The sequence below is a fragment of the Salvelinus fontinalis genome, chromosome 38, assembly GCF_029448725.1.
Source record: "Salvelinus fontinalis isolate EN_2023a chromosome 38, ASM2944872v1, whole genome shotgun sequence".
NCBI classification, from domain to species: Eukaryota; Metazoa; Chordata; class Actinopteri; order Salmoniformes; family Salmonidae; genus Salvelinus; species Salvelinus fontinalis.
In genome coordinates, this window is record NC_074702.1 from 11964549 (window position 1) to 11989258 (window position 24710).

General features: G+C 45.4%; 2 protein-coding genes across 2 annotated transcripts; both read right to left on the bottom strand.

Annotated features, from left to right (window-relative positions):
* Positions 1-19: 19 nt before the first annotated feature.
* On the bottom strand, positions 20-5363 carry LOC129838079 (zinc finger protein 629-like). Its single transcript, XM_055904774.1, has 3 exons — positions 4868-5363; positions 4461-4632; positions 20-4320 (listed from the first exon to the last, which is right to left on the bottom strand). The coding sequence occupies exons 1-3, from the start codon at positions 4892-4894 to the stop codon at positions 2852-2854; spliced, it is 1668 nt and encodes a 555-aa protein (XP_055760749.1). The 5' UTR covers positions 4895-5363; the 3' UTR covers positions 20-2851.
* A 77-nt stretch (positions 5364-5440) lies between these two features.
* Positions 5441-23414, bottom strand: LOC129838078 (uncharacterized). Its single transcript, XM_055904773.1, has 4 exons — positions 23134-23414; positions 21773-22645; positions 8371-9353; positions 5441-8198 (listed from the first exon to the last, which is right to left on the bottom strand). Exons 2-4 carry the CDS (start codon positions 22638-22640, stop codon positions 6348-6350), a joined length of 3702 nt encoding a protein of 1233 aa, XP_055760748.1. The 5' UTR covers positions 22641-22645; positions 23134-23414; the 3' UTR covers positions 5441-6347.
* Between the last annotated feature and the right edge of the window lie 1296 nt (positions 23415-24710).

Genomic DNA, 24710 nt, shown 5'->3' on the forward strand with positions numbered 1-24710 from the left:
ATATACACACACACACCTCTTTCTTTCCACGTGCCGAATGTTTTTATTAAAGTGTTTATTTCTGTTTGGTTTTAAATAACTGTTCTCCACTGTCGTATATATTAAGTAAAAACAAGACGTGTGTATATTGATAACAATGGGAGTATACGCTCCAAATACCAATCACTCGTTAGTGCGTCACTTGTCTCCGTGCGCTCAGGATGTTGATGTATCAGTTTCAAGCAGGTCAGTGCTATTCGAGATCATTGGAAAGTCCCTACCCACAACCACAACACTTACCTAACATTTAAAAATTCTACTTTAATGGGGTAGGGATGTCCCAAAGATCCCGGATCGCACTGATCGTGTCATTCATGGCTTTTGTCACACACGAGCTTTTGCCACACACAGGAGCTTTCGCCATCTAGAAGTCAATTATCTGTCCTTAACCAAACCTGTCCCTACTTCTGGTGAGCCCGAAAATGGTTCCGTGTACACTTAATTATCTATGACAAGTGGAAGGACGCTCTTTAAGCATGGGGATGCCGTTTTTTACCCATGAGGACTGTTCTGCGTCGCCTGATTTTACGCAGCACTTGAGATCGTTTCAGCGCGACCAAATAAACACTTGCAAAACCGAGAACAAAATAATCTATTGCGAAATGCTGATGTAGAGTTTCGAGGTAGAGTTAACACACTTGAAACATAGCCTTTTCATGGACACATTTTGATTCGTCATTTTGATTCCTTTTTTCTGTTTCTGGCAAACCAATTCTTCAATTTCTGTAGTGTCATCACTAGTGGCTTGTCATGCTATATGTCTGATACAATTATCTGGGAGACCTTATACAAGCCTTGCCTGTTGTTGGGAATCCCAGCTGACCGTGGTTTTAGTATCAGTTTATACCAGTTAGTAAACATCTGAGACACTCAGAAGCACATATTGGGTCAAAGAGGCTGGAGTGAAATGATCATTACATAAGGCCCAATAGATGTTGTTGTTGAAAAACCCTGAATGACTGAGGCAATCATTTACTGAAAACTGGTCTATGTGGAAAAACATATGGATATATAAAATGTATTTTGACAGGGAGTCATGCTAACACCATGGTCTCTTTTACAGATGAGCCCGGTATACATACACACTATATACATCAATATACACAAATATTCACATCAATACACAATCATAGAAAATAGAAAACCAACACAATCTCCAGTAAAAAGGTCCTCAATCAGCCTTTTGAACTGCCCTAGAGGCTACAGAATACCAAAGAAGGGAAGTTGGCCAAACAGAAGTTTCAATAGTTCAGTGTCTGAAACAAAAGACCCTAGGCAACAGTAGCATTTGAAAATGGTGGGAGGAAACACAGATGTGTAGATCAGTGGTTCTTAACCTTTTTCAGTAACTGGACCACCAACTGAATTGTGCTCGGTCCGGACTACCCCTGAAGCACAGGAGGTTGGTGGTACCTTCATTTGGTAGGATACGCTCATGATAATGGCTGGAGCGGAATCGGTGGAATGGTATCAAATACATCAAACAAATGGTTTTCATGCGTTTGATTCCATTCCATTTACTCCATTCCGGCCATTATTATGAGCCGTCCTCCCCTCAGCAGCCTCCACTGCTGAAGTACCCCCCTCATGTGCATTTTACCAGTAGGCCTATGGTCTCATGAGTTCCCAAGCACCCCCTGTGGATAGGCCAAGTAGCCCCAGGGGTCCTAGTACCACTGATTGGGAACCAGTGATCTAGAGAAGGGGTGTCAAACTCATTCCATGGAGGGCCTAATGTCTACAGGTTTTTGGTTTTTCCTTTCATTTAAGCCTGAGATAACCATGTGAGGGGAGTTCCTTACTAATTAGTGACCTTAATTCATAAATCAAGGACAAGGGAGCAGCTAAAACCCGCAGAGACTCGGACCTCCGTGGAATGAGTTTGACACCTGTAGCCTAGACAGACTAGTTTCAGAGCCTGTGTTTCTGCTGCTATGCTTCTAAATGACCACTAGGTGAAGATCTGAAGCAATAGAAAACAGGTCAACAAACCATGTGTCTCTGAGAAATGATCCTGATTAAAAAATATACTCTGTATAAGAAATATCTTCCAACAGTGAAGATATTGATCCTCAATAAAATCACTAAACCACTTTAACATATCAGTGGTCATGAAGCTTAGTACAGTGTGGTTTATGCAAATATATGTATTTTTTATGTACATGAATGATCTAATCTGAGATCAAAGGCACAATGAGCTAAATAGATAGATAAACTGATATACACAAGTTTATACGGGCCTACAATATCAGATTCTATTATTACAAAATATAAATTACATAATGATGCTAAATACAACATATCTTCACCTCTTCACTTACTTTTTATTTAACTAGGCAAGTCAGTTAAGAACAAATTCTTATTTACAATGACGGCCTACCCCGACCAAACCCTCCCCTAACCCGGACGACACTGGGCCAATTGTGCACCGCCCTATGGGACAATGTCTTACAGTGTCATACATTTGGATGACGTTATCTGTGGATTTTGCCAAACCAGTAAAATAAATACAAAAATAATCAAAAGCTCTCAAATAATCATCTTTAGTAGCCTAATCATGGTACTTGGCTTTTTGACAAACAGAAAACTGGACTCCCAAAATGTGAAAATTAGTGCATCTTTTAAAGTGGAAATTCAATCTCAAATAAGTAATATATCCCATTGATAGAGACAGTTTATTTTTCACTGTGGAATTAGCTTTATCTTTTTTTCCCTCGATGAGTCTCAAGCTTTCTGCCTCTTCTCACCTCTCCATTTTCCCCCACCTCTCCCTTAGCCTTTGATCCAACGATGTACTGCATCAAGCTTCCATCTACCATCTCTCCCTCTTCCCCCTCTCTCTCTCACCCGTCCCCCCAGTGTCCCCCAGGCCCTCCTCCTCTACCCCTTCTGTAGAGTAGTGCACCACAGTTTGGTGTCGGTTTCTGGAGGGAGCATCCCCAAAAAGCAGCCCACAGTCCTCACAGGTGTACAGCTGAGCCCTCCCTTCCCTGCTACTGCCCGGTTCTGCTCTCCTGGAGGGGATCTTCACACTGCTAGACTGGAACTGGAGCTCTTTGTCTGATGTTACAGTCACACCTGACCCTGGAGGAGCACGGAGAGACCCAGGGGAAAGGATTTTGGTCGGGGCAGGAGTAATGCTGGAGCTCACGTCAGTATGGGGGTTGTTGCGTAACCTGTTTGGATTGGCACTGGGGCGTCCCACAGCAGCTGAGCTGTCTAGACTCTGTCTCCCCCTATGGGACCCACCGGCTCCTCCACCCCCTCCCATATCTGACACCATCCCATGGACAGTGCGCTGGTGGAAGCGGATGCCGGAGCGATTGGAGAAGCCCTTCCCACAGAGGCTGCACACAAACGGCCGTTCCCCGGTGTGGATCCTTGTGTGGATCTTCAGTGCCCCCGACTGGGTGAAGCACTTCTCACACTGGGTGCAGCGGTAGGGCTTCTCACCTGTGTGGGTCCTTTGGTGGGCCCGGACCCCGGCCAGGTGGGGGAAGCCCCTCCCACAGTAGGTGCAGGCATAGGGTCTCTCCCCAGTGTGAATGCGCCGGTGGATCTTTAACGCTCCCGACTGGCTGAAGCTCTTGCCGCAGTCAGGGCATGAGTAGGGCCGGGCGCCGGTGTGTACATTGAGGTGGATGCGGAGGTTGGAGTGGGAGTTGAAGGCGCGCCCGCACTCGGTGCACAGGAAGCCGCCGGCCTTGTGAGCATGCTGGGTGCGCTGGTGCTGTAGCAGCTGAGAGGGTCGGGGGAAGGAGGCTGTACAGTGCATGCATGGGTGTAGGGTGGGGGACACTATGGTCACCCCTCCAACATGGTTCTGGGGGGGTGTGTTGCCCTGCTGGTCGCGGAAGAGCTGGGAGCAGGAGGGGAAGGAATGCTGGCAGGACAGGCAGGGGAAGGTGCCAGGGGCCAGGCCAGGGTGGGAGTGGTGGAGGGGCAGGCAGGTGGTAAGTGGGCAGTGGTGGTGGTAGTGGGTGTGTGTCTGGGAGAAGGGAAAGTCTGCTGCCCCCTGATGGTGGTGCAGTAGCTGGGTGCAGGTCTGGAAGCCCCGCCGGCAGCAGAAACAAGGGAAGGTGGGGATTTGAGGCAGGGGGCTTGGTGAAGAAGTACCCTGGTTAGTGGGAGTGGTAGGGGCTGGGCTGGGGCTCTGGGTGCTGGTCTCCTTGGCCTGACTCTGGGGCTGACTGAGCTCTGGGCTGTAGGTGCTGCTGGGCTTTATGGTCTGGAAGGAGGAAGAGTAGGGGCAGCCAGGGCAAGTGCAGGTATGATGCTGAGCTGTGTACAAGTCGGGGAAAAGACGAAAGCAAGAAAATACATTTATAATAAAGCCAGACAAGCCGTTACCTACAAAAACTAAATCTGTTTCCTTAGTATTCCCTGTCCTTTCTTATTACTCCACAATGTTCTCCACTCACCTTGTCCACTGACGTCTCCGTCTCTGGCCTCTCTAATGCTCTCTGCCGGGGCCTGTCTGGGCTGAGCTGAGCCTGGGGCTGCTGGTGGGGCGTCTTTTAGCCCCAGAGCCCCCCCAGAGACCATCAGGTCTCCAATGAACTGGTGCATCTCAAACCAGGAGCATGGGTCATGCTGGGTGGGGGAAAATGAAGAGGGAGGATAGGTGTCAATTGTAAATAGCAATGTGATTGCTTATACTACAACATAATATTTTATTTGTGACTTACATATAGATTAGCAATATTTTTAACATCAGTTTAACAAATATTTAAACTGTATTATATATATTTTTACAAATAGGCTATACACAATAATATTCTCACTTCAAAATATGCATTTTATTGACAGGCCTAAATACAGTACTTACGCTCACAGCTAACTTGTCTTTGTCCATGTAGAATAATGTGTAGTTATACGAAGTTTTTGCCGTCTGTTCCGTTTCATCAGCCTACATTGCTCGTAGCAAGATAAATCAATTTGCGGTACGTAACCGAACCGTTTCCCGATCGAGAATGAAGGTGATATCTGTTGCAAACTGTTGTGTTCTTACGTCAGCCACATTTACTGTTATCATCTTCGGCGGATTTCAGAGAAATTATTTCCGGGCCTTCTTACCATGTGACAATATTTGTAGTCTTTTCTTCAACCGAGCTCTTTGCTGTGCGTACTTGCACTATCCAACGGTCTCGAGGATGTAGACCTATATAATTACAGACCTACCTGTGCACAATTTATTAACATTTCAAAATGCAACACTGCAATTATGGATTACAACACGTTGGTTAAATGTTAGATTCTGTTATACTAAGATTTATATCAGTGTGTTTAAAATTAGATAAACAAACACTTACCATAGTGTCTTCCTGTTTCCTCTCCAGGACTCAAGTAAGAGTGTTCTGTATAGGTCAATGAAAGAAGGCTTTCCCAGGAAACCCCTCCATACCATTCCGATACGTTGATCTTTATTTGTATCCTTTAAGATCCCAATTTCAGAACAGAATGTTTTAAACTCTACAAAACACTGTAACCATTCAGTTGAAGTTGGGGTAAGACATTCAACGTGATAGAAAAAGATATACATGTCAATTTAACATTATAATTGGACAGCACATACATTTTCTTGCATATTATACCCATTATGGAACTCAAATCAAACACAAATCGAGCTGTTGAGAAACATTTCTCAGAAAGTTGACAGTACATTAAATCCTGGCTCCCAAACACTCCCCATCAGTACCTGAATAAGAAACCTTGGCGACTGAAGTCCCATACCGCAGCTTATATAGAATAGAAACTACACAAATTACAATGACATTCAAGTGAAGACTAACTAGACAACCTATAACAAAAAAACAAATAAGTTATGTTGGTATAGTCAAATAGATATGGAGGGTTTGGAAAGGTGTGCGTAACACTGGAAGAAGTGCATGATCCTATTGCCAACATACGCAACTACTGTAACATCGAAAACAATAGCCACTATTTACCCTAATCTCAATCTCTTGCCACACAGTAAGCAGCTAACAACAAGGATTGTTAGCTCGCTCACTAAGCACTAGCAGGTACATTAAACATAGACATAGTAAGTCTTCAATAGCTAACAAAAAATTATTGGAATACAGGAAAGCAACCAAATCCAGAGGGCAAATTAATGTAGAGGCATGGTTTATAAAAATCACAACTAATCCACAAAATGTGTTGCTATTATGCTTTAATAACAAGCCTAGTATGAATTGTTTTACAGTAGGCTTGATTATGTTTTCCTCTGTTTCTCGGACCATTAAAAGGCAGCCTAATTAACATTGTTGTCAGCAATCCCCTTTTTCACTCTGTCTAAAGTACTGCCCTTATAATAAACAGTCACGTAGGGCTCTAGGCTTTTCCCTTGTCCTTAGTGACCTTCGTCTTTTACATGGTGGTGAGGAGGGAGGAGAGGGGATTCGAGAGGAGGGGAACTGTATCTCTGGGTTATGGGCTGTGGGTTCATCAACAGGGGCGTCAGTCTCCTCCATTCCATCCTCCTCCCCTTTCCTCTCCTCCATTCCATCCTTCTCCTCCGATCCATCCTTATCCACTTTCCTCTGCTTCGATCCATCCTTCTGCTCCGATCCATCCTTCTGCTCTTTCCTCTCCTCCGATCCATCCTTATCCACTTTCCTCTGCTCCGATCCATCCTTCTGCTCCGATCCATCCTTCTGCTCCGATCCATCCTTCTGCTCTTTCCTCTCCTCCGATCCATCCTTATCCGCTTTCCTCTCCTCTGTTGCTCCATCCTTCTCGCCACCCTCAAGCTCCTCCTCTACACGGTCTCCTTCCATGTTCCTCTCCTCTGCTTTCTCCGCTGCATCATGATTGGCTGGGTTCCCTCCATTCAACCTCAAGTCGAGCACACAGCCTGGGGTGCCCCCATCCCATCTCAAGTCTAGCCCCACGTCTGGCTCCATCTTCCTCTTCAATGCTATCAGCGGGCTGGACCAACAGAAGTCTGAGCTCTGTGTTCCACTGTCGGCCTCTAGAGACAGTGGTTCCTGCTTTATATGGACTAAGCCCCGAAGCATTTTGGAGTGCAAAGAGCTGACTGACTCGATTTTCAGCTGATTCACTAGATCCATTTTGGTAGTGTTCTTCAAAGGTTCTGTCTGTTTGACGGTCAGGAGCCGCAGTGTTGACGGGACTCCCGGCTTTGCTGCCTTCTTCATTTGAGACTGAGCTGTTCCATCATCTCTGCTGTCATTTTGCCTGTCTTCATCTCCACTCCCTTCTCCATTTCCCCCATTCTGAGCCATAGCCTCCATTTTAGAATCCTCCCCTGGCTCCCTCTTACTCTGAAAGACTATCCCCTTTTTATCACCTGTTAAACTTGTGAATACTTCTTCCTCAGTCTCCTCTGCAAACCCAGGGTCTCTCGGTTCAGTCTTGACTACAAGGTTAGCAGGAGGAGTGGAGCAAGTCGACTTGTTAGACAGATCAAGAGGTAGTATATTAGCAGGCTCCTGTTCGTAGTCAGCGGTCTTTAAGGCCAGATCCAGCGGGGCATCAGAGGAGTAGCGCAGGCTCAGGCCTGGTTCAGAGGTGAACCTGGACTGGCACAGCACCGGAGGAGGGGCTCCTGGATTTGGTGCTGGGTTGAATACCTTCCACTGGGGCTGTGTGCCTGAGAGGGCTGGGAGCTGGGGGGTGGAGGATGGGCCAGAGAGGCCAGAGGCCAGAGGGGTGTTGGCAGGGACAAACATGACCAAGGACACCCCAGGAGGAGGCTGTTTGTCCAGGCTGAGCTTCCACAGCCCCTTGGTGGGTTGGTCAGGGCTCACCACACGGACAGCAGTGGTGTTAGGGATTCCCATTGTGACTCCGGCAGGGGCAGAGCCTGGCATTCTCACTGGGGTAGAAGCAGGGACTCCCATAGTGACTCTGGCAGGGGCAGAGCCTGGCATTCTCACTGGGGTAGAAGCAGGGACTCCCATAGTGACTCTGGCAGGGGCAGAGCCTGGTATTCTCACTGGGGTAGAAGCAGGGACTCCCATAGTGACTCTGGCAGGGGCAGAGCCTGGCATTCTCACCAGAGTATGAAGTGGTGCTGACGCTTGTCTCTCTGGTTTCTTCACAGGAGCAGAGACAGGGAGATAACTTGGAGCGAGCTGGGCTAGCGGTTTGGAAGGAGCAGCAGGGGCGTCCTTCCGTGGTTTCTTTGGAGCCATCTGCACAAAGAGAGAGTTACAACAGTGAACAGAGAGCTACTTGTACCCTTCTCTATCCAATCCAACTTAAATCAAAATAATCTGAAAATACTTTTCTTCCAAAGAGCCATATACAGTGACAAACATATATCAATATATTTCAGCAGTCCTTAGGGGGGTAACCCATACTCACCACAGGAGGGGGTTTGCGTCCACAGTCCTTGAGGTGGCTCTCGTAACCCTGCTGGTGAGGGAAGCCCAGGCCACAGTTCTTACACAGACAGGGCCTCGACCCTGCGTGGCCCCCCATGTGTGACATCAGCATCAAGGCCGAGCGGAAGCCCTTGCCGCACTCGGAGCAGGTCATCACCCTCTGGTGGGCCCCGGCGTGATTCTTCAGCTCGTCAGCCGTGGAGAAGGCCTGGCCACACTCCATACAGCGGATCTCATCCCCCTTGGTCCCCTGCTGGCCCCAGCAGCCCGTCTCCCTCTTGTGCCTCTGGAAGTCGTTGTGGCTCTGGAAGACGCCCAGGCATGCCACGCAGTGGAGTCGCTCCGGCTCACACTCGTGCTTACGATAGAGCCTGGCCAGGCGGAAATGTGCGCGGCACTGGATGCAGGTGTAAGGCAGCAGGCCCAGGTGGGAGAAGCTGTGCTTGAGGAGGGCATTCTTGCGGCTGAAGTTCATGGGGCAGTCGGTGCAGCGATAGCTGCGGACACAGCCCCGCTCCTTGTGGCGCCGGAGAGAGCGGCGCAGGCGGAAGCGGCGGCAGCACTGCAGACACACGTGGTCCGCCAGCTCGCGCTTGTGCTCCTCCAGGTGCTCCTCACACTTGGTCAGGCAGGTGAAGATGCGCTTGCATGCGTCACACTCATAGAACTCCTTCTCAAAGTGGGACTTGGCTAGGTGGTCCTTCAAACCCTGCTCAGAATCGAAGCCCTTCAGGCAAACACGACAGCGGAGCTGTACGGGTGGGACTGACGTCTGGGGCTGGGCGTGCGTCCGCAGGTGGGAGCGGTAGTTGGCCAGCTGACAGAAGCGCTTGCCACACTCGGCACAGCAGTAGGGGCGTGCCCCTGTGTGCAGGTTCATGTGCTCCTGGAGCTGGAAGCTGGAGGAAAGGACGAGGTCACAGACGCTACAGCGGTGTTCGCCTGAACCTCCAGGCTCTGCTTCTGAAAGGCAGAGGGAGAAGGGTGTTAAAGGTACAGCAGTCAAAACGTTTTTCAGGGAATGTATGATATTTGGATGAAACCAGATCAAAGTAGGATACCTAAAGTATTTAAAAAATGACTGTTGCTTCTACATTGATAAAGTTTGATCATAAAGTTACTGGTCCCCTCCCCAATGTCAAACACCAGGATCCAAGAGGCGGGAATATTAATATGACATCACAAAATCTCAAATTTGAATACACCAATGGTACGGTCATATTCTTTTACCTCGTTTAAATAAGTACCGCCTTGTAACCAACAATTGCAGAAGGGTGTCCGCAGAGGGGCGTGGTTTACATAACTAGGTAGCTAGTCTACTGGTGCCAAAATTTGACTGCACTGTGTCAGCAAATACAGTATAATTAGAGGTTTCCCTTATTCATCTAAGGCAAAGATACTTGGACGTTTCTGCTTTCATCTGTGTCTTGTGTTAGCTAGTAGCTGGCTAGCTAGGTCTTCAGCCAGCATGAAACAAAAGCAGGGGAAGGGTTGCCAAGAACTCAGACGCAGTTGTCATGTCATTACATCAAGAGACATGCCAAATGGAAGATTCATACAAACTTCTTGACATTGATAGCAGAGGTGTGGACTGGAGTCACATGCTGTACAGCTAGCTATAGGATCGATGCAGAGCAAACACGCAGCTCCAAAAATGTTTGGTGATCAAGAATATTAACTGTTTACTTTGCCAGCTCAGCAGCAATGGGGCTTCAAGCAACTAGCATAGGCCTACTGGTCTCTTGGTATGTCAAAATTGCTTGAAATTAATAATTTACTTGTATTTGGAATTTGTTGTTAAAATTAATAATTACATAATCAAAATATGTTAGAGACAAAATAATGAAGTAAAGGGTTGTCTGGTAGCCTCAATAAATAGACAAAGACTTGTAGTTGAACAAGTCATTACATGTACAGATGTTTGTTTTTACTTGATGTGCGACTCGACTAGCTCTTAAAATGCACGACTTGGTCTTGACCCAACCTCTTCTACTTCGGACTCAACTTGAGAATCGGACCTTGAGACTTGCAACCCGAATAATAAATGACTTGGTCCCACCTCCGACTGACAGTCATGATATATGAACATTGCCTGGTAGTCAATATACAGAGTGTACAAAACATTAAGAACACCTTCCTAATACACTGCTCAAAAAAATAAAGGGAACACTTAAACAACACAATGTAACTCCAAGTCAATCACACTTCTGTGAAATCAAACTGTCCACTTAGGAAGCAACACTGATTGACAATAAATTCCACATGCTGTTGTGCAAAGGGAATAGACAAAAGGTGGAAATTATAGGCAATTTGCAAGACACCCCCCAAAACAGGAGTGATTCTGCAGGTGGTGACCACAGACCACTTCTCAGTTCCTATACTTCCTGGCTGATGTTTTGGTCACTTTTGAATGCTGGCGGTGCTCTCACTCTAGTGGTAGCATGAGACAGAGTCTACAACCCACACAAGTGGCTCAGGTAGTGCAGCTCATCCAGGATGGCACATCAATGCGAACTGTGGCAAAAAGGTTTGCTGTGTCTGTCAGCGTAGTGTCCAGAGCATGCAGGCGCTACCAGGAGACAGGCCAGTACATCAGGAGACGTGGAGGAGGCCGTAGGAGGGCAACAACCCAGCAGCAGGACCGCTACCTCTGCCTTTGTGGAAGGAGGTGCACTGCCAGAGCCCTGCAAAATGACCTCCAGCATGCCACAAATGTGCATGTGTCAGCATATGGTCTCACAAGGGGTCTGAGGATCTCATCTCGGTACCTAATGGCAGTCAGGCTACCTCTGGCGAGCACATGGAGGGCTGTGCGGCCCCACAAAGAAATGCCACCCCACACCATGACTGACCCATCGCCAAACCGGTCATGCTGGAGGATGTTGCAGGCAGCAGAACGTTCTCCACGGCGTCTCCAGACTCTATCACGTCTGTCACATGTGCTCATGTGCTCAGTGTGAACCTGCTTTCATCTGTGAAGAGCACAGGGCGCCAGTGGCGAATTTGCCAATCTTGGTGTTCTATGGCAAATGCCAAACGTCCTGCATGGTGTTGGGATGTAAGCACAACCTCCACCTGTGGACGTCGGGCCCTCATACCACCCTCATGGAGTCTGTTTCTGACTGTTTGAGCAGACACATGCACATTTGTGGCCTGCTGGAGGTCATTTTGCAGGGCGCTGGCAGTGCACCTCCTTGCACAAAGGCAGAGGTAGCGGTCCTGCTGCTGGGTTGTTGCCCTCCTACGGCCTCCTCCACGTCTCCTGATGTACTGGCCTGTCTCCTGGTAGCGCCTGCATGCTCTGGACACTACGCTGACAGACACAGCAAACCTTTTTGCCACAGTTCGCATTGATGTGCCATCATGGATGAACTGCACTACCTGAGCCACTTGTGTGGGTTGTAGACTCCGTCTCATGCTACCACTAGAGTGAGAGCACCGCCAGCATTCAAAAGTGACCAAAACATCATCCAGGAAGCATAGGAACTGAGAAGTGGTCTGTGGTCACCACCTGCAGAATCACTCCTGTTTTGGGGGGTGTCTTGATAATTGCCTATAATTTCTACCTTTTGTCTATTCCATTTGCACAACAACATGTGAAATTTATTGTCAATCAGTGTTGCTTCCTAAGTGGACAGTTTGATTTCACAGAAGTGTGATTGACTTGGAGTTACATTGTGTTGTTTAAGTGTTCCCTTTATTTTTTTGAGCAGTGTATATTGAGTTGCAACCCTTTTGCCCTCTGAACAGCCTCCACTCGTCAGGGCATGGACTCTACAAGTTGTCGAAACGGTTCCATAGGGATGCTGGCCCATGTTGACTCCAATGCTTCCCACAGTTGTGTCAAGGTGGCTGGATGTCCTTTGGGTGGTGGACAATTCTTGATACACAGGGGATACTGTTGAGCGCGACAAACTCAGCAGCGCTGCAGTTCTTGACACAAACCGGTGCGCCTGGCACCTACTACTATATCCCGTTGTAGAGGCACTTCAATCTTTTGTCTCGCCCATTCAACCTCTGAATGGCACACACACAAAATCCATGTCTCAATTGGCCAGTGAGACCAGTGGAGGAAAAAAACAAACACATAATTATCAGCTTCCATTCAGTCAGTGTATAAAACTGCTTCGCCAGGCCAAATATATACACATTCACTTTTTTCTTGAAACAATATCTCGTCGCCTATTGAAACCTGGACTTCCTACTTTACTCGTAACATTACTATCCTTTACTTGCGTTGAAAATTATTTGTCAGAACTATGTCAACATTTCCTTGACTGCCTGTTAGGGAAGAGTAGGGGAAATTGTTGGAAGTTCACTATTAGTATGGGGAGACCATGGGAAATTATAACAGCCTTTATATCTATTGTAGATATGCTTGCGCAGTGGGGAACCTATTGGACCTTCAGTGTGTTACAGGCTTTTGATGCTGAAAGGACAGCAACCGTAATACCGGCACATGTAGGAGTGCACTTTTTGTAAAACACAAAAGGGCCAGTAGTGTAGTGGAAGCTGTACGCAGGTATAAACCCTATACCCACTTTTCTTTCAGTGGGCATTGCCTACACTCACTTCTTAATCAAATCAAATTTAAATTAAATGTATTTATATAGCCCTTCTTACATCAGCTGATATCTCAAAGTGCTATACAGAAACCCAGCCTAAAACCCCAAACAGCAAGCAATGCAGGTGTAGAAGCACGATGGCTAGGAAAAACTCCCTAGAAAGGCCAAAACCTAGGAAGAAACCTAGAGAGGAACCAGGCTATGAGGGGTGGCCAGTCCTCTTCTGGCTGTGCCGGGTGGAGATTATAACAGAACATAGCCAAGATGTTCAAATGTTCATAAATGACCAGCATGGTCAAATAATAATAATCACAGTAGTTGTCGAGGGGGCAGCAAGTCAGCACCTCAGGAGTAAACATCAGTTGGCTTTTCATAGCCGATCATTAAGAATATCTCTACCACTCCTGCTGTTTCTAGAGAGTTGAAAACAGCAGGTCTGAGACAGGTAGCACGTCCGGTGAACAGGTCAGGGTTCCATAGCCGCAGGCAGAACAGTTGAAACTGGAGCAGCAGCACGGCCAGGTGGACTGGGGACAGCAAGGAGTCATCATGCATAATCCCCACTGATACGTATCAAAGTAGTGTAGTGGAGGTGTACGACTTAACAATTATGCAGTACAATAAAGAAATCATGCAAAGTAGCCTACACAATCGCAAAGCATGTTAAATATATCCACATACACGCCACTCACAGCCTAGTTTCAGCGGAATATCATCTACAGGCAGCAAGAGCGAGCAGCTCTCAACTGGTTGTCGCATGGAGCAGCTCACAGAAGAATGACATCAGTAGCCGGTAGGGTTGGTAGGAAAGAAAGTTAAACATATCTACCAATAAATAAAGGGGGAAATGGGTATGCAAACAAGGTATTGGAAAAAGTTTGGTCCGAAGTCTTGCTCAGTAAGCTATTAGCGATGAAACTGGCTCTCATGAGGACCGCCACAGGAAAGGAAGAACCAGAGTTACCTCTGCTGCAGAGGATAAGTTCATTTCATTTTAGTGCGACAAAAACAAGAGTTACACATGGAATAAAAAAATCGTACAGTCAATAACACAATAGAAAAATCTGTATACAGTGTGTGCATATGAAGTAAGGAGGTAAGGCAATAAATAGGCCAATAGTGGCGAAGTAATTACAATTTAGCAATTTACACTGGAGTGATATGTGCAGATGAAGATGTGCAGGTAGAAATACTGGTGCTCAACATAGCAGAAAAACATAAACAAATATGGGGATGAGGTAGGTAGTTGGTTGGATGGGCTATTTACAGATGGGCTGTGTACAGCTGCAGCGATCGGTAAGCTGCTCTGACAGCGGACGCTTAAAGTTAGTGAGGGAGATATAAGTCTCCAACTTCAGTGATTTTTGCAGTTCGTATCAGTCATTGGCAGCAGAGAACTGGAAGGAAAGGCAGTCAAAGGAGGTGTTGGCTTTGGGGATGACCAGTGAAATATACCTGCTGGAGCACGTGCTACGGGTGGGTGTTGCTATGGTGACCAGTGAGCTGAGAAGGCAGAGCTTTAACTAGCAAGGACTTATAGAGAGCATACAGGTCGCAGTGGTGGGTAGTATATGGGGCTTTGGTGACAAAATGGATGGCACTGTGATAGACTGCATTCAATTTGCTGAGTAGAGTGTTGGAGGCTATTTTGTAAATGACATTGCCGAAGTCAAGGATAGGTAGGATAGTCAGTTTAACAAGGGTATGTTTGGCAGCATGAGTGAAGAAGGCTTTGTGCGAAATAGGAAGCCGATTCTAAATTTAATTTTGGATTGGAGATGCTTAATATGAGTCTGGAAGGAGAGTTTACAGTCTAACCAGACACCTAGGTATTTATAGTTGTCCACATATTCTAAGTCAGAACCGTCCAGAGTAGTGAAGCTAGTCGGGCGGGCAGGTAGCGATCGGCTGAAGAGCATGCATTTCGTTTTACTAGCATTTAAGAGCAGTTGGAGGCCACGGAAAGAGTGTTGTATGGTGTTGAAGCCAGAGTTACCAGCCTCAGATATTGCAGCCCAAATAAATGCTTCACAGAGTTCAAGTAACAGGCACATCTCTACATTAACTGTTCAGAGGAGACTGCGTGAATCAGGCCTTCATGGTCAAATTGCTGCAAAGAAACGACTACTAAAGAACACCAATAATAATTGCTTGGGCCAAGAAACACGAGCAATGGACATTAGACCGGTGGAAATCTGTCCTTTGGTCTGAAGAGTCCAAATTTGAGATTTTTGGTTCCAACCGCCGTGTCTTTGTCAGACGCAGAGTAGGTGAACTGATGATCTCCACATGTGTGGTTCCAACCGTGAAGCATGGAGGAATATGTGTGCTGGTGCTTTGCTGATCAATTGGAGGTGTACCTGTGGAAGTATTTCAAGGCATACCTTCAAACTCAGTGCCTCTTTGCTTGACATCATGGTGAAATCACCCAAGACTTCAGAAAAAAAAGTCTGGTTGATCCTTTTGTACAATTTCCAAGCGCCTGAAGTTACCACGTTCATCTGTACAAACTATAGTACTCAAGTATAAACACCATGGGACCACGCAACCATCATACCGCTCAGGAAAGAGACACGTTCTGTCTCCTAGAGATGAACGTACTTTGGAGCGGAAAGTGAAAATCAATCCCAGAACAACAGAAAAGGACCTTGTGAAGATGCTGGAGGAAACAGGTACAAAAGTATCTATATCCAAAGGCAAAAGAATCCTATATCGACATAACCTGAAAGGCCGCTCAGCAAGGAAGAAGCCACTGCTCCAAAACCGCCATAGAAAAGCCAGACTACGGTACAATGTACTTTTTGAAGAAATGTCCTCTGGACTGATGAAAGAAAAATAGAACTGTTTGGCCATAATGGCCATGGTTATGTTTGGAGAAAAAGGGGGAGGCATGCAAGCCGAAGAACACCATCCCAATCGTGAAGCACGGGGGTGGCAGCATCATGTTGTGGGGGTGCTTTGCTGCAGGAGGGACTGGTGCACTTCACAAAATAGATGGCATCATGAGGGAGGGAAATTATGTGGATATATTTTAGTAACATCTCAAGACGTCAGTCAGGAAGTTAAAGCTTGGTCGCAAATGGGTCTTCCAAATGGACATTGACCCCAAGCATACTTCAAAATTTGTGGAAAAATGGCTTAAGGACAACAAAGTCAAATTCACCCAATTTATTGTGGGAAGCTTGTGGAAGGCTACCCGAAACGTTTGACCCAAGTTAAACAATTTAAAAGGCAATCCTGCCAAATACTAATTGAGTGATGCAAACTTCTGACCCACTGGGAATGTGATGAAATAAATAAAAGCAGAAATAAATCATTCTCTCTACTATTATTCTGACATTTCACATTCTTAAAATAAAGTGGTGATCCTAACTGACCTAAGACAGGAAATTGTTACTAAGATTAAATGTCAGGAATTGTGAAAAACTGAGTTGAAATGTATTTGGCTAAGGTGTGTGTAAACTTCCGACTTCAACTGTATATTAACACACACACACATACATACATAGACACTACCGTTCAAAAGTTTGGGGTCACTTAGAAATGTCCTTGTTTTTGAAAGAGAAGCACATTTTTGTCCATTAAAATAACATCAAATTGATCCGAAATACAGTGTAGACATTGTTAATGTTGTAAATGACTATTGTAGCTGGAAACGGCTGATTTTTAATGCAATATCTACATAGGCGTACAGAGGCCCATATTCAGCAACCAATGGCCCGTTGTGTTAGCTAATCCAAGTTTATCATTTTAAAAAGGCTAATTGATCATTAGAAAACCCTTGTGCAATTATGTTAGCACAGCTGAAAACTGTTGTGCTGATTAAAGAAGCAATACAACTGGCCTTCTTTATACTAGTTGAGTATCTGGAGCATCAGCATTTGTGGGTTCGGTTACAGACTCAAAATGGCCAGAAACAATGACTTTCTTCTGAAACTCGTCAGTCTATTCTTAGTATGAGAAATTAAGGCTATTCCATGCGAGAAAATGTCAAGAAACTGAAGATCTCGTACAACTACTTCTCCCTTCATAGAACAGCGCAAACTGGCTCTAACCGAAATAGAAAGAGGAGTGAGAGGCCCCGGTGCACAACTGAGCAAGAGGACAAGTACATTCGAGTGTCTAGTTTGAGACGCCTCACAAGTCCTCAACTGGCGGCTTCATTAAATAGTACCCGCAAAACCCCAGTCTCAATGTCAACAGTGAAGAGGCGACTCTGGGATGCTGGCCTTCTACAGTGTCTGTGTTCCTTTGCCTATCTTTTATTTTATTGGCCAGTCAGATATGGCTTTTTCTTTGCAACTCTGCCTAGAAGGCATCCCAGAGTCACCTCTACACTGTTGACATTGAGACTGGTGTTTTGCAGGTACTATTTAATGAAGCTGCCAGTTGAGCTAACACAACGTGCTATTGGAACACAGGAGTGATGGTTGCTGATATGTAGATATTCTATTTTTTTTTTTTTATCAACCGTTTCCAGCTACAATAGTCATTTACAAAATTAACAATGTCTACACTGTATTTCTGATCAATTTGAAGTTATTTTAAAGAACACATTTTTTTTTTGCTTTTCTTTCAAAAACAAGGAAATGTCTAAGTGACCCCAAACTTTTTAACGGTAGTATAAAGTGTGTGTGTGTGTATATATATATATACATATATATATATATATCTACAGACCATTTGACTTTTCACATTTTGTTACGTCACAGCTATATTCAAAAATTGATTGAATTGTTTCCCCCCCCTCGTCAATCTACACACAACACCCCATAATGACAGACAAAAACAGGTTTAGACATTTTCGCTAATTTATAAAAACTAAAAAACACATTTTTCAGACTCTTTACTTAGTACTTTGTTGAAGCACCTTTAGCAGTGATTACAGCATCGAGTCTTCTTGGGTATGACGCTACTATGAGGCTACAAGCCTGGCACACATATTTCGGGAGTTTCTCCCATTCTTCTCTGCAGATCCTCAAGCTGTCAGGTTGGATGGGGAGCGATGCTGTACAGCTATTTTCAGGTCTCTCCAGAGATGTTTGATTGTGTTCAATTCCGGGCTCTGGCTGGGCCACTCAAGGACATTCAGAGACTTGTCCCGCAACCACTCCTGCGTTGTCTTGACTGTGTGCTTAGGGTCGCTGTCCTGTTGGAAGGTGAACATTCGCCCCAGTCGGAGATGCTGGAGCAGGTTTTCACTATGCTTCACCGTAGGGTTTTCTCCAAACGTGACGCTTGGCATTCAGGCCAAAGAGTTCAATTTTGGTTTCATCAGACCAGAGAACCATGTTTCTCATGGTCTGAGAGTCTTTAGGTGGCTTTTGGCAATCTACAAGCAGGAGTACCTTCTACTGAGGAGTTGCTTCCGTCTGGCCACTCTACCATAAAGACCTGATTGGTGGAGGCCTGCAGAGATGTTTGTCCTTCTGGAAGGTTCTCCCTCCCATCTCCACAGAGGAACTCTGGAGCTCTGTCAGAGTGACCATCGGGTTCTTGGTCACAGAGGCCCTTCTCCCACGATTGCTCAGTTCGGCCCGGGCGGCCAGCTCTAGGAAGAGTCTTGGTGGTTCCAAACTTCTGTTCCATTTAGGAATGATGGAGGCCACTGTGTTATTGGGGACCTTCAATGCTGCAGAATTTTTTTGGTACCCTTCCCCAGATCTGTGCCTCTACACAATCCTGTCTCGGAGCTCTATGGACAATTCCTTTGACCTCATGGCTTGGTTTTTGTGCTGACATGCACTGTCAACTGTGGGACCTTATATAGACAGGTGTGTGCCTTTCCAAATCATGTCCAATTAATTTAAATTTACCACAGGTCGACTCCAATCATGTTGTAGAAACAGCTCAAGGATTTTCAATGGAAACAGGATGCACCTGAGCTCAATTGAGTTTTAGGAATGCATTGTATACAGTGCCTTCAAAGAGTATTCACACCCCTCAACTTTTTCCACATTTTGTTACGTTAAAGCCTGAATTAAAAATGTATTAAATGTTGATTTTGTGTCACTGATCTACACACGGTACCCCATAATGTCAAAGTGGAATTATGTTTTTTATAAATCTTTACAAGTTAATAGAAAATGAAATACTGATTGACTCAAGACATTTCAGGTTTCAACCCTTTTGTTATGGCAAGTTCAGGAGTAAAAATGTGCTTAACAAGTCACAGAATAAGTTGCATGGACTCACTGTGTGCAATAATAGTGTTTAACATGATTTTTAAAAGATTGCCCCATCTCTGTACCCCACATACAACTATCTGTAAGGCCCTTCAGTCGAGTTGTGAATTTCAAGCACAGATTCAACCACAAAGACCAGGTATGTTTAACAATGATACGCATCAGTAGATTAAAAAAACTAACTTCCCAGGGATCTGTGACTCGTGATGATAGCTTGAGCATGTTGCAGTTAATAATTACATTTTGGATGGTGTATCAATACACCCAGTAACTACAAAGATAAAGGCGCCCTTACTAACTCAGTCATCGGAGAGGAAGGAAACCGCTCAGGGATTTCACCATGAGGCCAATGGTGATTTTAAAACAGTTAGTTTAAATGGCTGTGATAGGAGAAAACTGAGGACGTATCAACAACGTTGTAGTACTCCACAATACTAACCTAAAGTCATGGATTACAGGCAACATCCACAATGAGCTAAAGGCTAAAGCTGCGGCTTTCAAGGAGCGGGACTCTAACCCGGAACCCGGGAGCTTATAAGAAATCCCGCTATACCCTCCGACGAACCATCAAACAGGCAAAGCATCAATACAGGGCTAAGATCGAATCGTACTACACCGGCTCTGACGCTCATCGGATGTGGCAGGGCTTGCAAACCATTACAGACTACAAAAGGGAAGCACAGCCGAGAGCTGCCCAGTGACACGAGCCTACTAGACGAGCTAAACTACTTCGATGCTCGCTTCGAGGCAAATAACACCGAAACATGCATGAGAGCACCAGCTGTTCCGGAAGACTGTGTGATCACGCTCTCCGCAGCCGATGTGAGTAAGACCTTAAAACTGGTCAACATTCACAAGGCCGCAGGGCCAGACAGATTTCCAGGACATGTACTGCGCGCATGCGCTGACCAACTGGCAAGTGTCTTCACTGACATTTTCAACCTCTCCGAGTCTGTAATACCAACATGTTTTAAGCAGACACCATAGTGCCTGTGCCCAAGAACACTAAAGTAACCTGCCTAAATGACTACCGACCCGTAGCACTCACATCTATAGCCATGAAGTGCTTTGAAAGACTGGTCATGGCTCACATCAACACCATTATCCCAGAAACCCTAGACCTACTCCAATTTGCATATTGTCCCAACAGATCCACAGATGATGCAATCTCTATTGCACCCCACACTGCCCTTTCCCACCTGGACAAGAGGAACACCTATGTGGGAATGCTATTCATTGACTACAGCTCAGCGTTCAACACCATAGTGCCCTCAAAGCTCATCAATAAGCTAAGGACCCTGGGACTAAACACCTCCCTCTGCAACTGGATCCTGGACTTCCTGACAGGCCGCCCCCAGGTGATAAGGGTAGGTAACAACACATCCGCCACTCTGATCCACAACACAGTTCTCAATACAAAGTGTTATGTTTGGGGAAAATCCAACACAACACATCACTGAGCACCACCCTTCACATTTTCAAGCATGGTGGTGGCTGCATTATGTTATGGGTTTGCTTGTCATCAGCAAGGACTGTGAGTGTTTTTTTTAGTTTTTTTTTTTAAATACAAAGAAACGGAATAGAGCTAAGCACAGGCAAAATCCTAGAGGAATACTTGGTTCAGTTTGCTTTCCAACAGGCACTGGGAGACAAATTCATCCTCCAGCAGGACAATTACCTAAAACACAAGGCCAAATATACACGAGTTGCTTACCAAAACAACACTGAATGTTCTTGGGTGGCCTAGTTACATTTTTTACTTAAAACCGTCTTGAAAATCAACGGCAAGACTTGAAAATGGCTGTCTAGCAATGATCAACAACCAATTTGACACAGAATATTTTTTTGAAGAATAAATGGGCAAATAATGTACAATCCAGGTGTGCAAAGCTCTTAGAGACAAAGCTCTTTAATCCCTGCCAAAGGTGACTAACATGTATTGACTCAGGGGGTTGAATACATATCTAATCAAGATAGTGTTTTATTTTCCATCAAACATGTTTTGTGTAGATTGTTGACAAAAAAATTACAATGAAATCCATTTTAATGCCACTTTGTAACACAACAAAATGTGGAAAAAGTCAAGGGGTCTGAATACTTTCTGAAAGTACTATATATGTAATGAAAAGTACCCAGACCTCCCCCTGGAAAGTGAACTGAAATTGAAACTGAAATTGTCCAAGATAAACTAGCTAGCTCACTTAATAAACAGTGCTGACAATTATATTTGGGGTAGCTAGTTAAATTATACAGCCAACATTTTTTCTATATTGATGCTGTTACAATAACCAAACAGTTGGATACATTTTTTTGTGAAAACATTATGTGATGTATGACAGGATTGAATGCTGCATGCAAATTTCAATGTTGTTTGAGTTGCTTTGTGCATCAGCAAATTTGCTTGAGATAATCTCACTGCAACCATGTTGCTTGACATCAGTGTTTAAAAAAAACTTCACTCAAGCTGAGCTCCTCACCCACTCATCCTACTCGCTCCCCGCCCACCCAGTCTGTCTTTTCAGACTTCCTGGTAGTTTGACATAAGAGAAAAAATATTTTACAGAAATTTAGAGCACTTTTAATTAGGGAAAAAAATGATGGTTGATGTTTTAGTCTTTGAGCTGAAGCCTACCTGGGTCCAGTTCCTCCTCCTCCTCCTCCTCTTCATCATCATCCTCATTCTCAGAAACCTCACTGTCATCGGTTTCCTCAGAATCCTCCTCTAAACTCTTTGCAACTTCTGCTTCTTTCTCTTTCAGTCCTTGCACTTTCCCATCATCGAAAACACCTTTCCCTCCTATTCCCTCTCCAATAATTTCTCCTGGTTCTTCTTCCTCAGCGACAGCCCTTCCTGGCTTCCCTGTGTTTACAGGTTTTGGAGTGGTCTGAAACATTGCAGTCTGGTCTGCCAGCAGCTTGGAATCATTCTTAATGGTTCTTAAGTGTTCAACAGGGGGAGTGGAAGGAGCTGGTACAGTAGTCAACACAGTACCAGCTCCAACACGAGACACAGATATCAAGACAGTTTTAGTTATTTTGGGGTTTTGGTGAAGGCTATTGCTTTGACCACTTACTAAACTCTTGGGTAGCAATATGGGACTAACATGCCGTGAAGTGTGTGCCACTACCAGCGGTTTGTGTGTAGAAGGAGGGGGTGGGCAGAGTATTGTCAGTGTCTCAGGGGGCCCAGAGGGACTTGGGGTTACTGTAATGTGAGGGCCAGTCTGTGAGGCAACCTGCTGAACTGTAGAAGCAGTCTGTGAGGCTACAGAAACCAGCTGATCTACACCGACCAGTCCTGGGTCCACAGCTGTGGGGGTGAGTGCAGCAGGAGGAGGCGGCGAGGAACTGGGGATTTGGAGGTTGGCCAGGGATCCAGGGGAGATATTGTTAGAGGCCGAAGGCGATGGTGTCTCCTTCACACAGGTCATTTCTCTGGGCTGCAAGATGTCAGGGAACCCTAGTTCTGTCAGCTGGATATCGATGGTGAAGTCTGACATGCTGCCTGTGAGACAAACACAATCTTATAAACACAATATATTGATGTAATTCTCTAATGCCACCATTTCAGGATCAGGACAAACACCATCAGAATTATGTACAGTAAAACCAGACCATAATACAATTCCAATGTCACTAAAAGTAAGTGCCATTAGAAAACAAAAATGTTGAATGCTTTTATGCTAATGTTTGCAGAAAACAACTAAGACAACGTATTATGTTTGACACGGATTCTGAAATATAGAAAACGTAACTAGCCATTTTTAAGCAAGTGCAGTGAGCAGGCAGAATACATGGATGTCCTGACTGTGACGGCAACATTCACCATGTTAACTTTGAATTGTAGCTAGCTAACAGTAGCTAGTTATTTAGCCAATCTAATTAAAATCATAAGAGCAAAATGCCCCACGTCAATAAAAACTACCTACCTACTACAACTATTGACAGAATAAGCAGGTAAATTATGACGACATAAGGACTTCCGCAGCTCACCTCAGTTCTGATTGCAACAGTGAAGATGGCTAATTTTCAGAAGCTCCACCTGGACAGAAACACCTTGTGGCCATGGAGGCATGCGCTCTTCACTGTCCGAAAAGTATCCAGAAACTATCTTATGTGACTGATCTGTGACACTGTATAACGCTTGTTGCACAAGGTTACTATCTCGCCTAAATATGGGTTAAAACATATGTTTAATTTATTTTGTAACACACAATTTGCTGTAATTGAATCACTTACAAACCGCGACCGATCTGCTTCCGTCTTCTACAACAACAATGGGACAAAAACATCTAGCCCTTTACACACTTAATGACACCTACTGTCGTGGAGGGGTATTACAACAACAAATTATATGTGACTCATTAAGCAGACGCTCTTATCAAGAGTGATTTACAGGAGAAATTAGGGTTAAAGGTGCCTTGCTCAAGGGCACATTGTCAGATTTTTTACCTAGTGGGCTCGGGATTCGAACCAGTGATTTTTCAGTTACTGGACAACACTCTTAACCACTAGGTTACCTGCCTGACCTGTGAATGGAACTTTGCACTGAGTGTAAAAGTGCATACAACTACAGGGGGGACATTTAATGGCAGAACATATTTTTGTATTATTTGTGTCTATGATTTCATATATTCTCAACATCTTTTAAAATAAGTATGTGCCTCCTGTTTTCTGAACAAAATGCTGCAATAAAAAAGTAAAGATTATGACATGACTATGCAATCCTGACAACACTATGCGGAAGGGGATTTTGTGCCTGAACGATCAATACTCTGGAGCTTCTCCTCCTCATTGCTGGAGTGTAATGAAGAGTAACTGTGATGATGAGGAGTGGTGACGTTTATCTCCAAGATCTGGAAGGTGGCACCTGAACTCTCCCTCTGTGGGTTTGCAGAGTTTGCTCTGTGTGCTGCCTGAGCTGCTGCATATGCTGCCTGAGCCATTGCCTTCCTATGGCCCTCCAGTCATTGCTGCAGAGGTTCTAGCTTTTGTGCTTGCGGAACAAATGATGGCTGCCGAAATAGCCCCCACAGTTGGTACACTGGACCAGCCGAGGGTTGCACTTGTGTTTGTGGAGCACGCCAGGTGACCAGAACTCTCGAGAGCAGGCCTGAGTAGTTTTGGGGCGGGTGTAGGGTTTCAGCAGCATATGAGCAACGCCTTTAGTCCGGCCTGGGCCACATTTCGAGAGGGCAGGTCAAGGATGGCAAGGCAGAGCTAAGATGTGCATGTTGACCTGGTGTCTGATGAGGAGCGTGCCTTTCTTGAATATGCGGCAACACGTTGCATGGATGACGGTGCCTTTCCTTGACATGATGGTGCAGAAGAATAGGCAGTGCAAAAGTTTCTTGGCAGAATCGGCACAGCAAGGGACCCGGGGACCAGATCAGGCTCACGGGTCTGGAAGACAGTCTGGCTTGCCTCCAGGGATGGTGGAAAGGAGAACGAGGAGTAGCCCAGTTCTATGGCATCAGGAGAGGGGAGCTGAGGTGGAATATCCCAGGTGGGCTCAGCAGTTGTCTGGCTCAGGTTTGGTTCCATGTCAAGGGAGAGGTTCAGAACAGGAT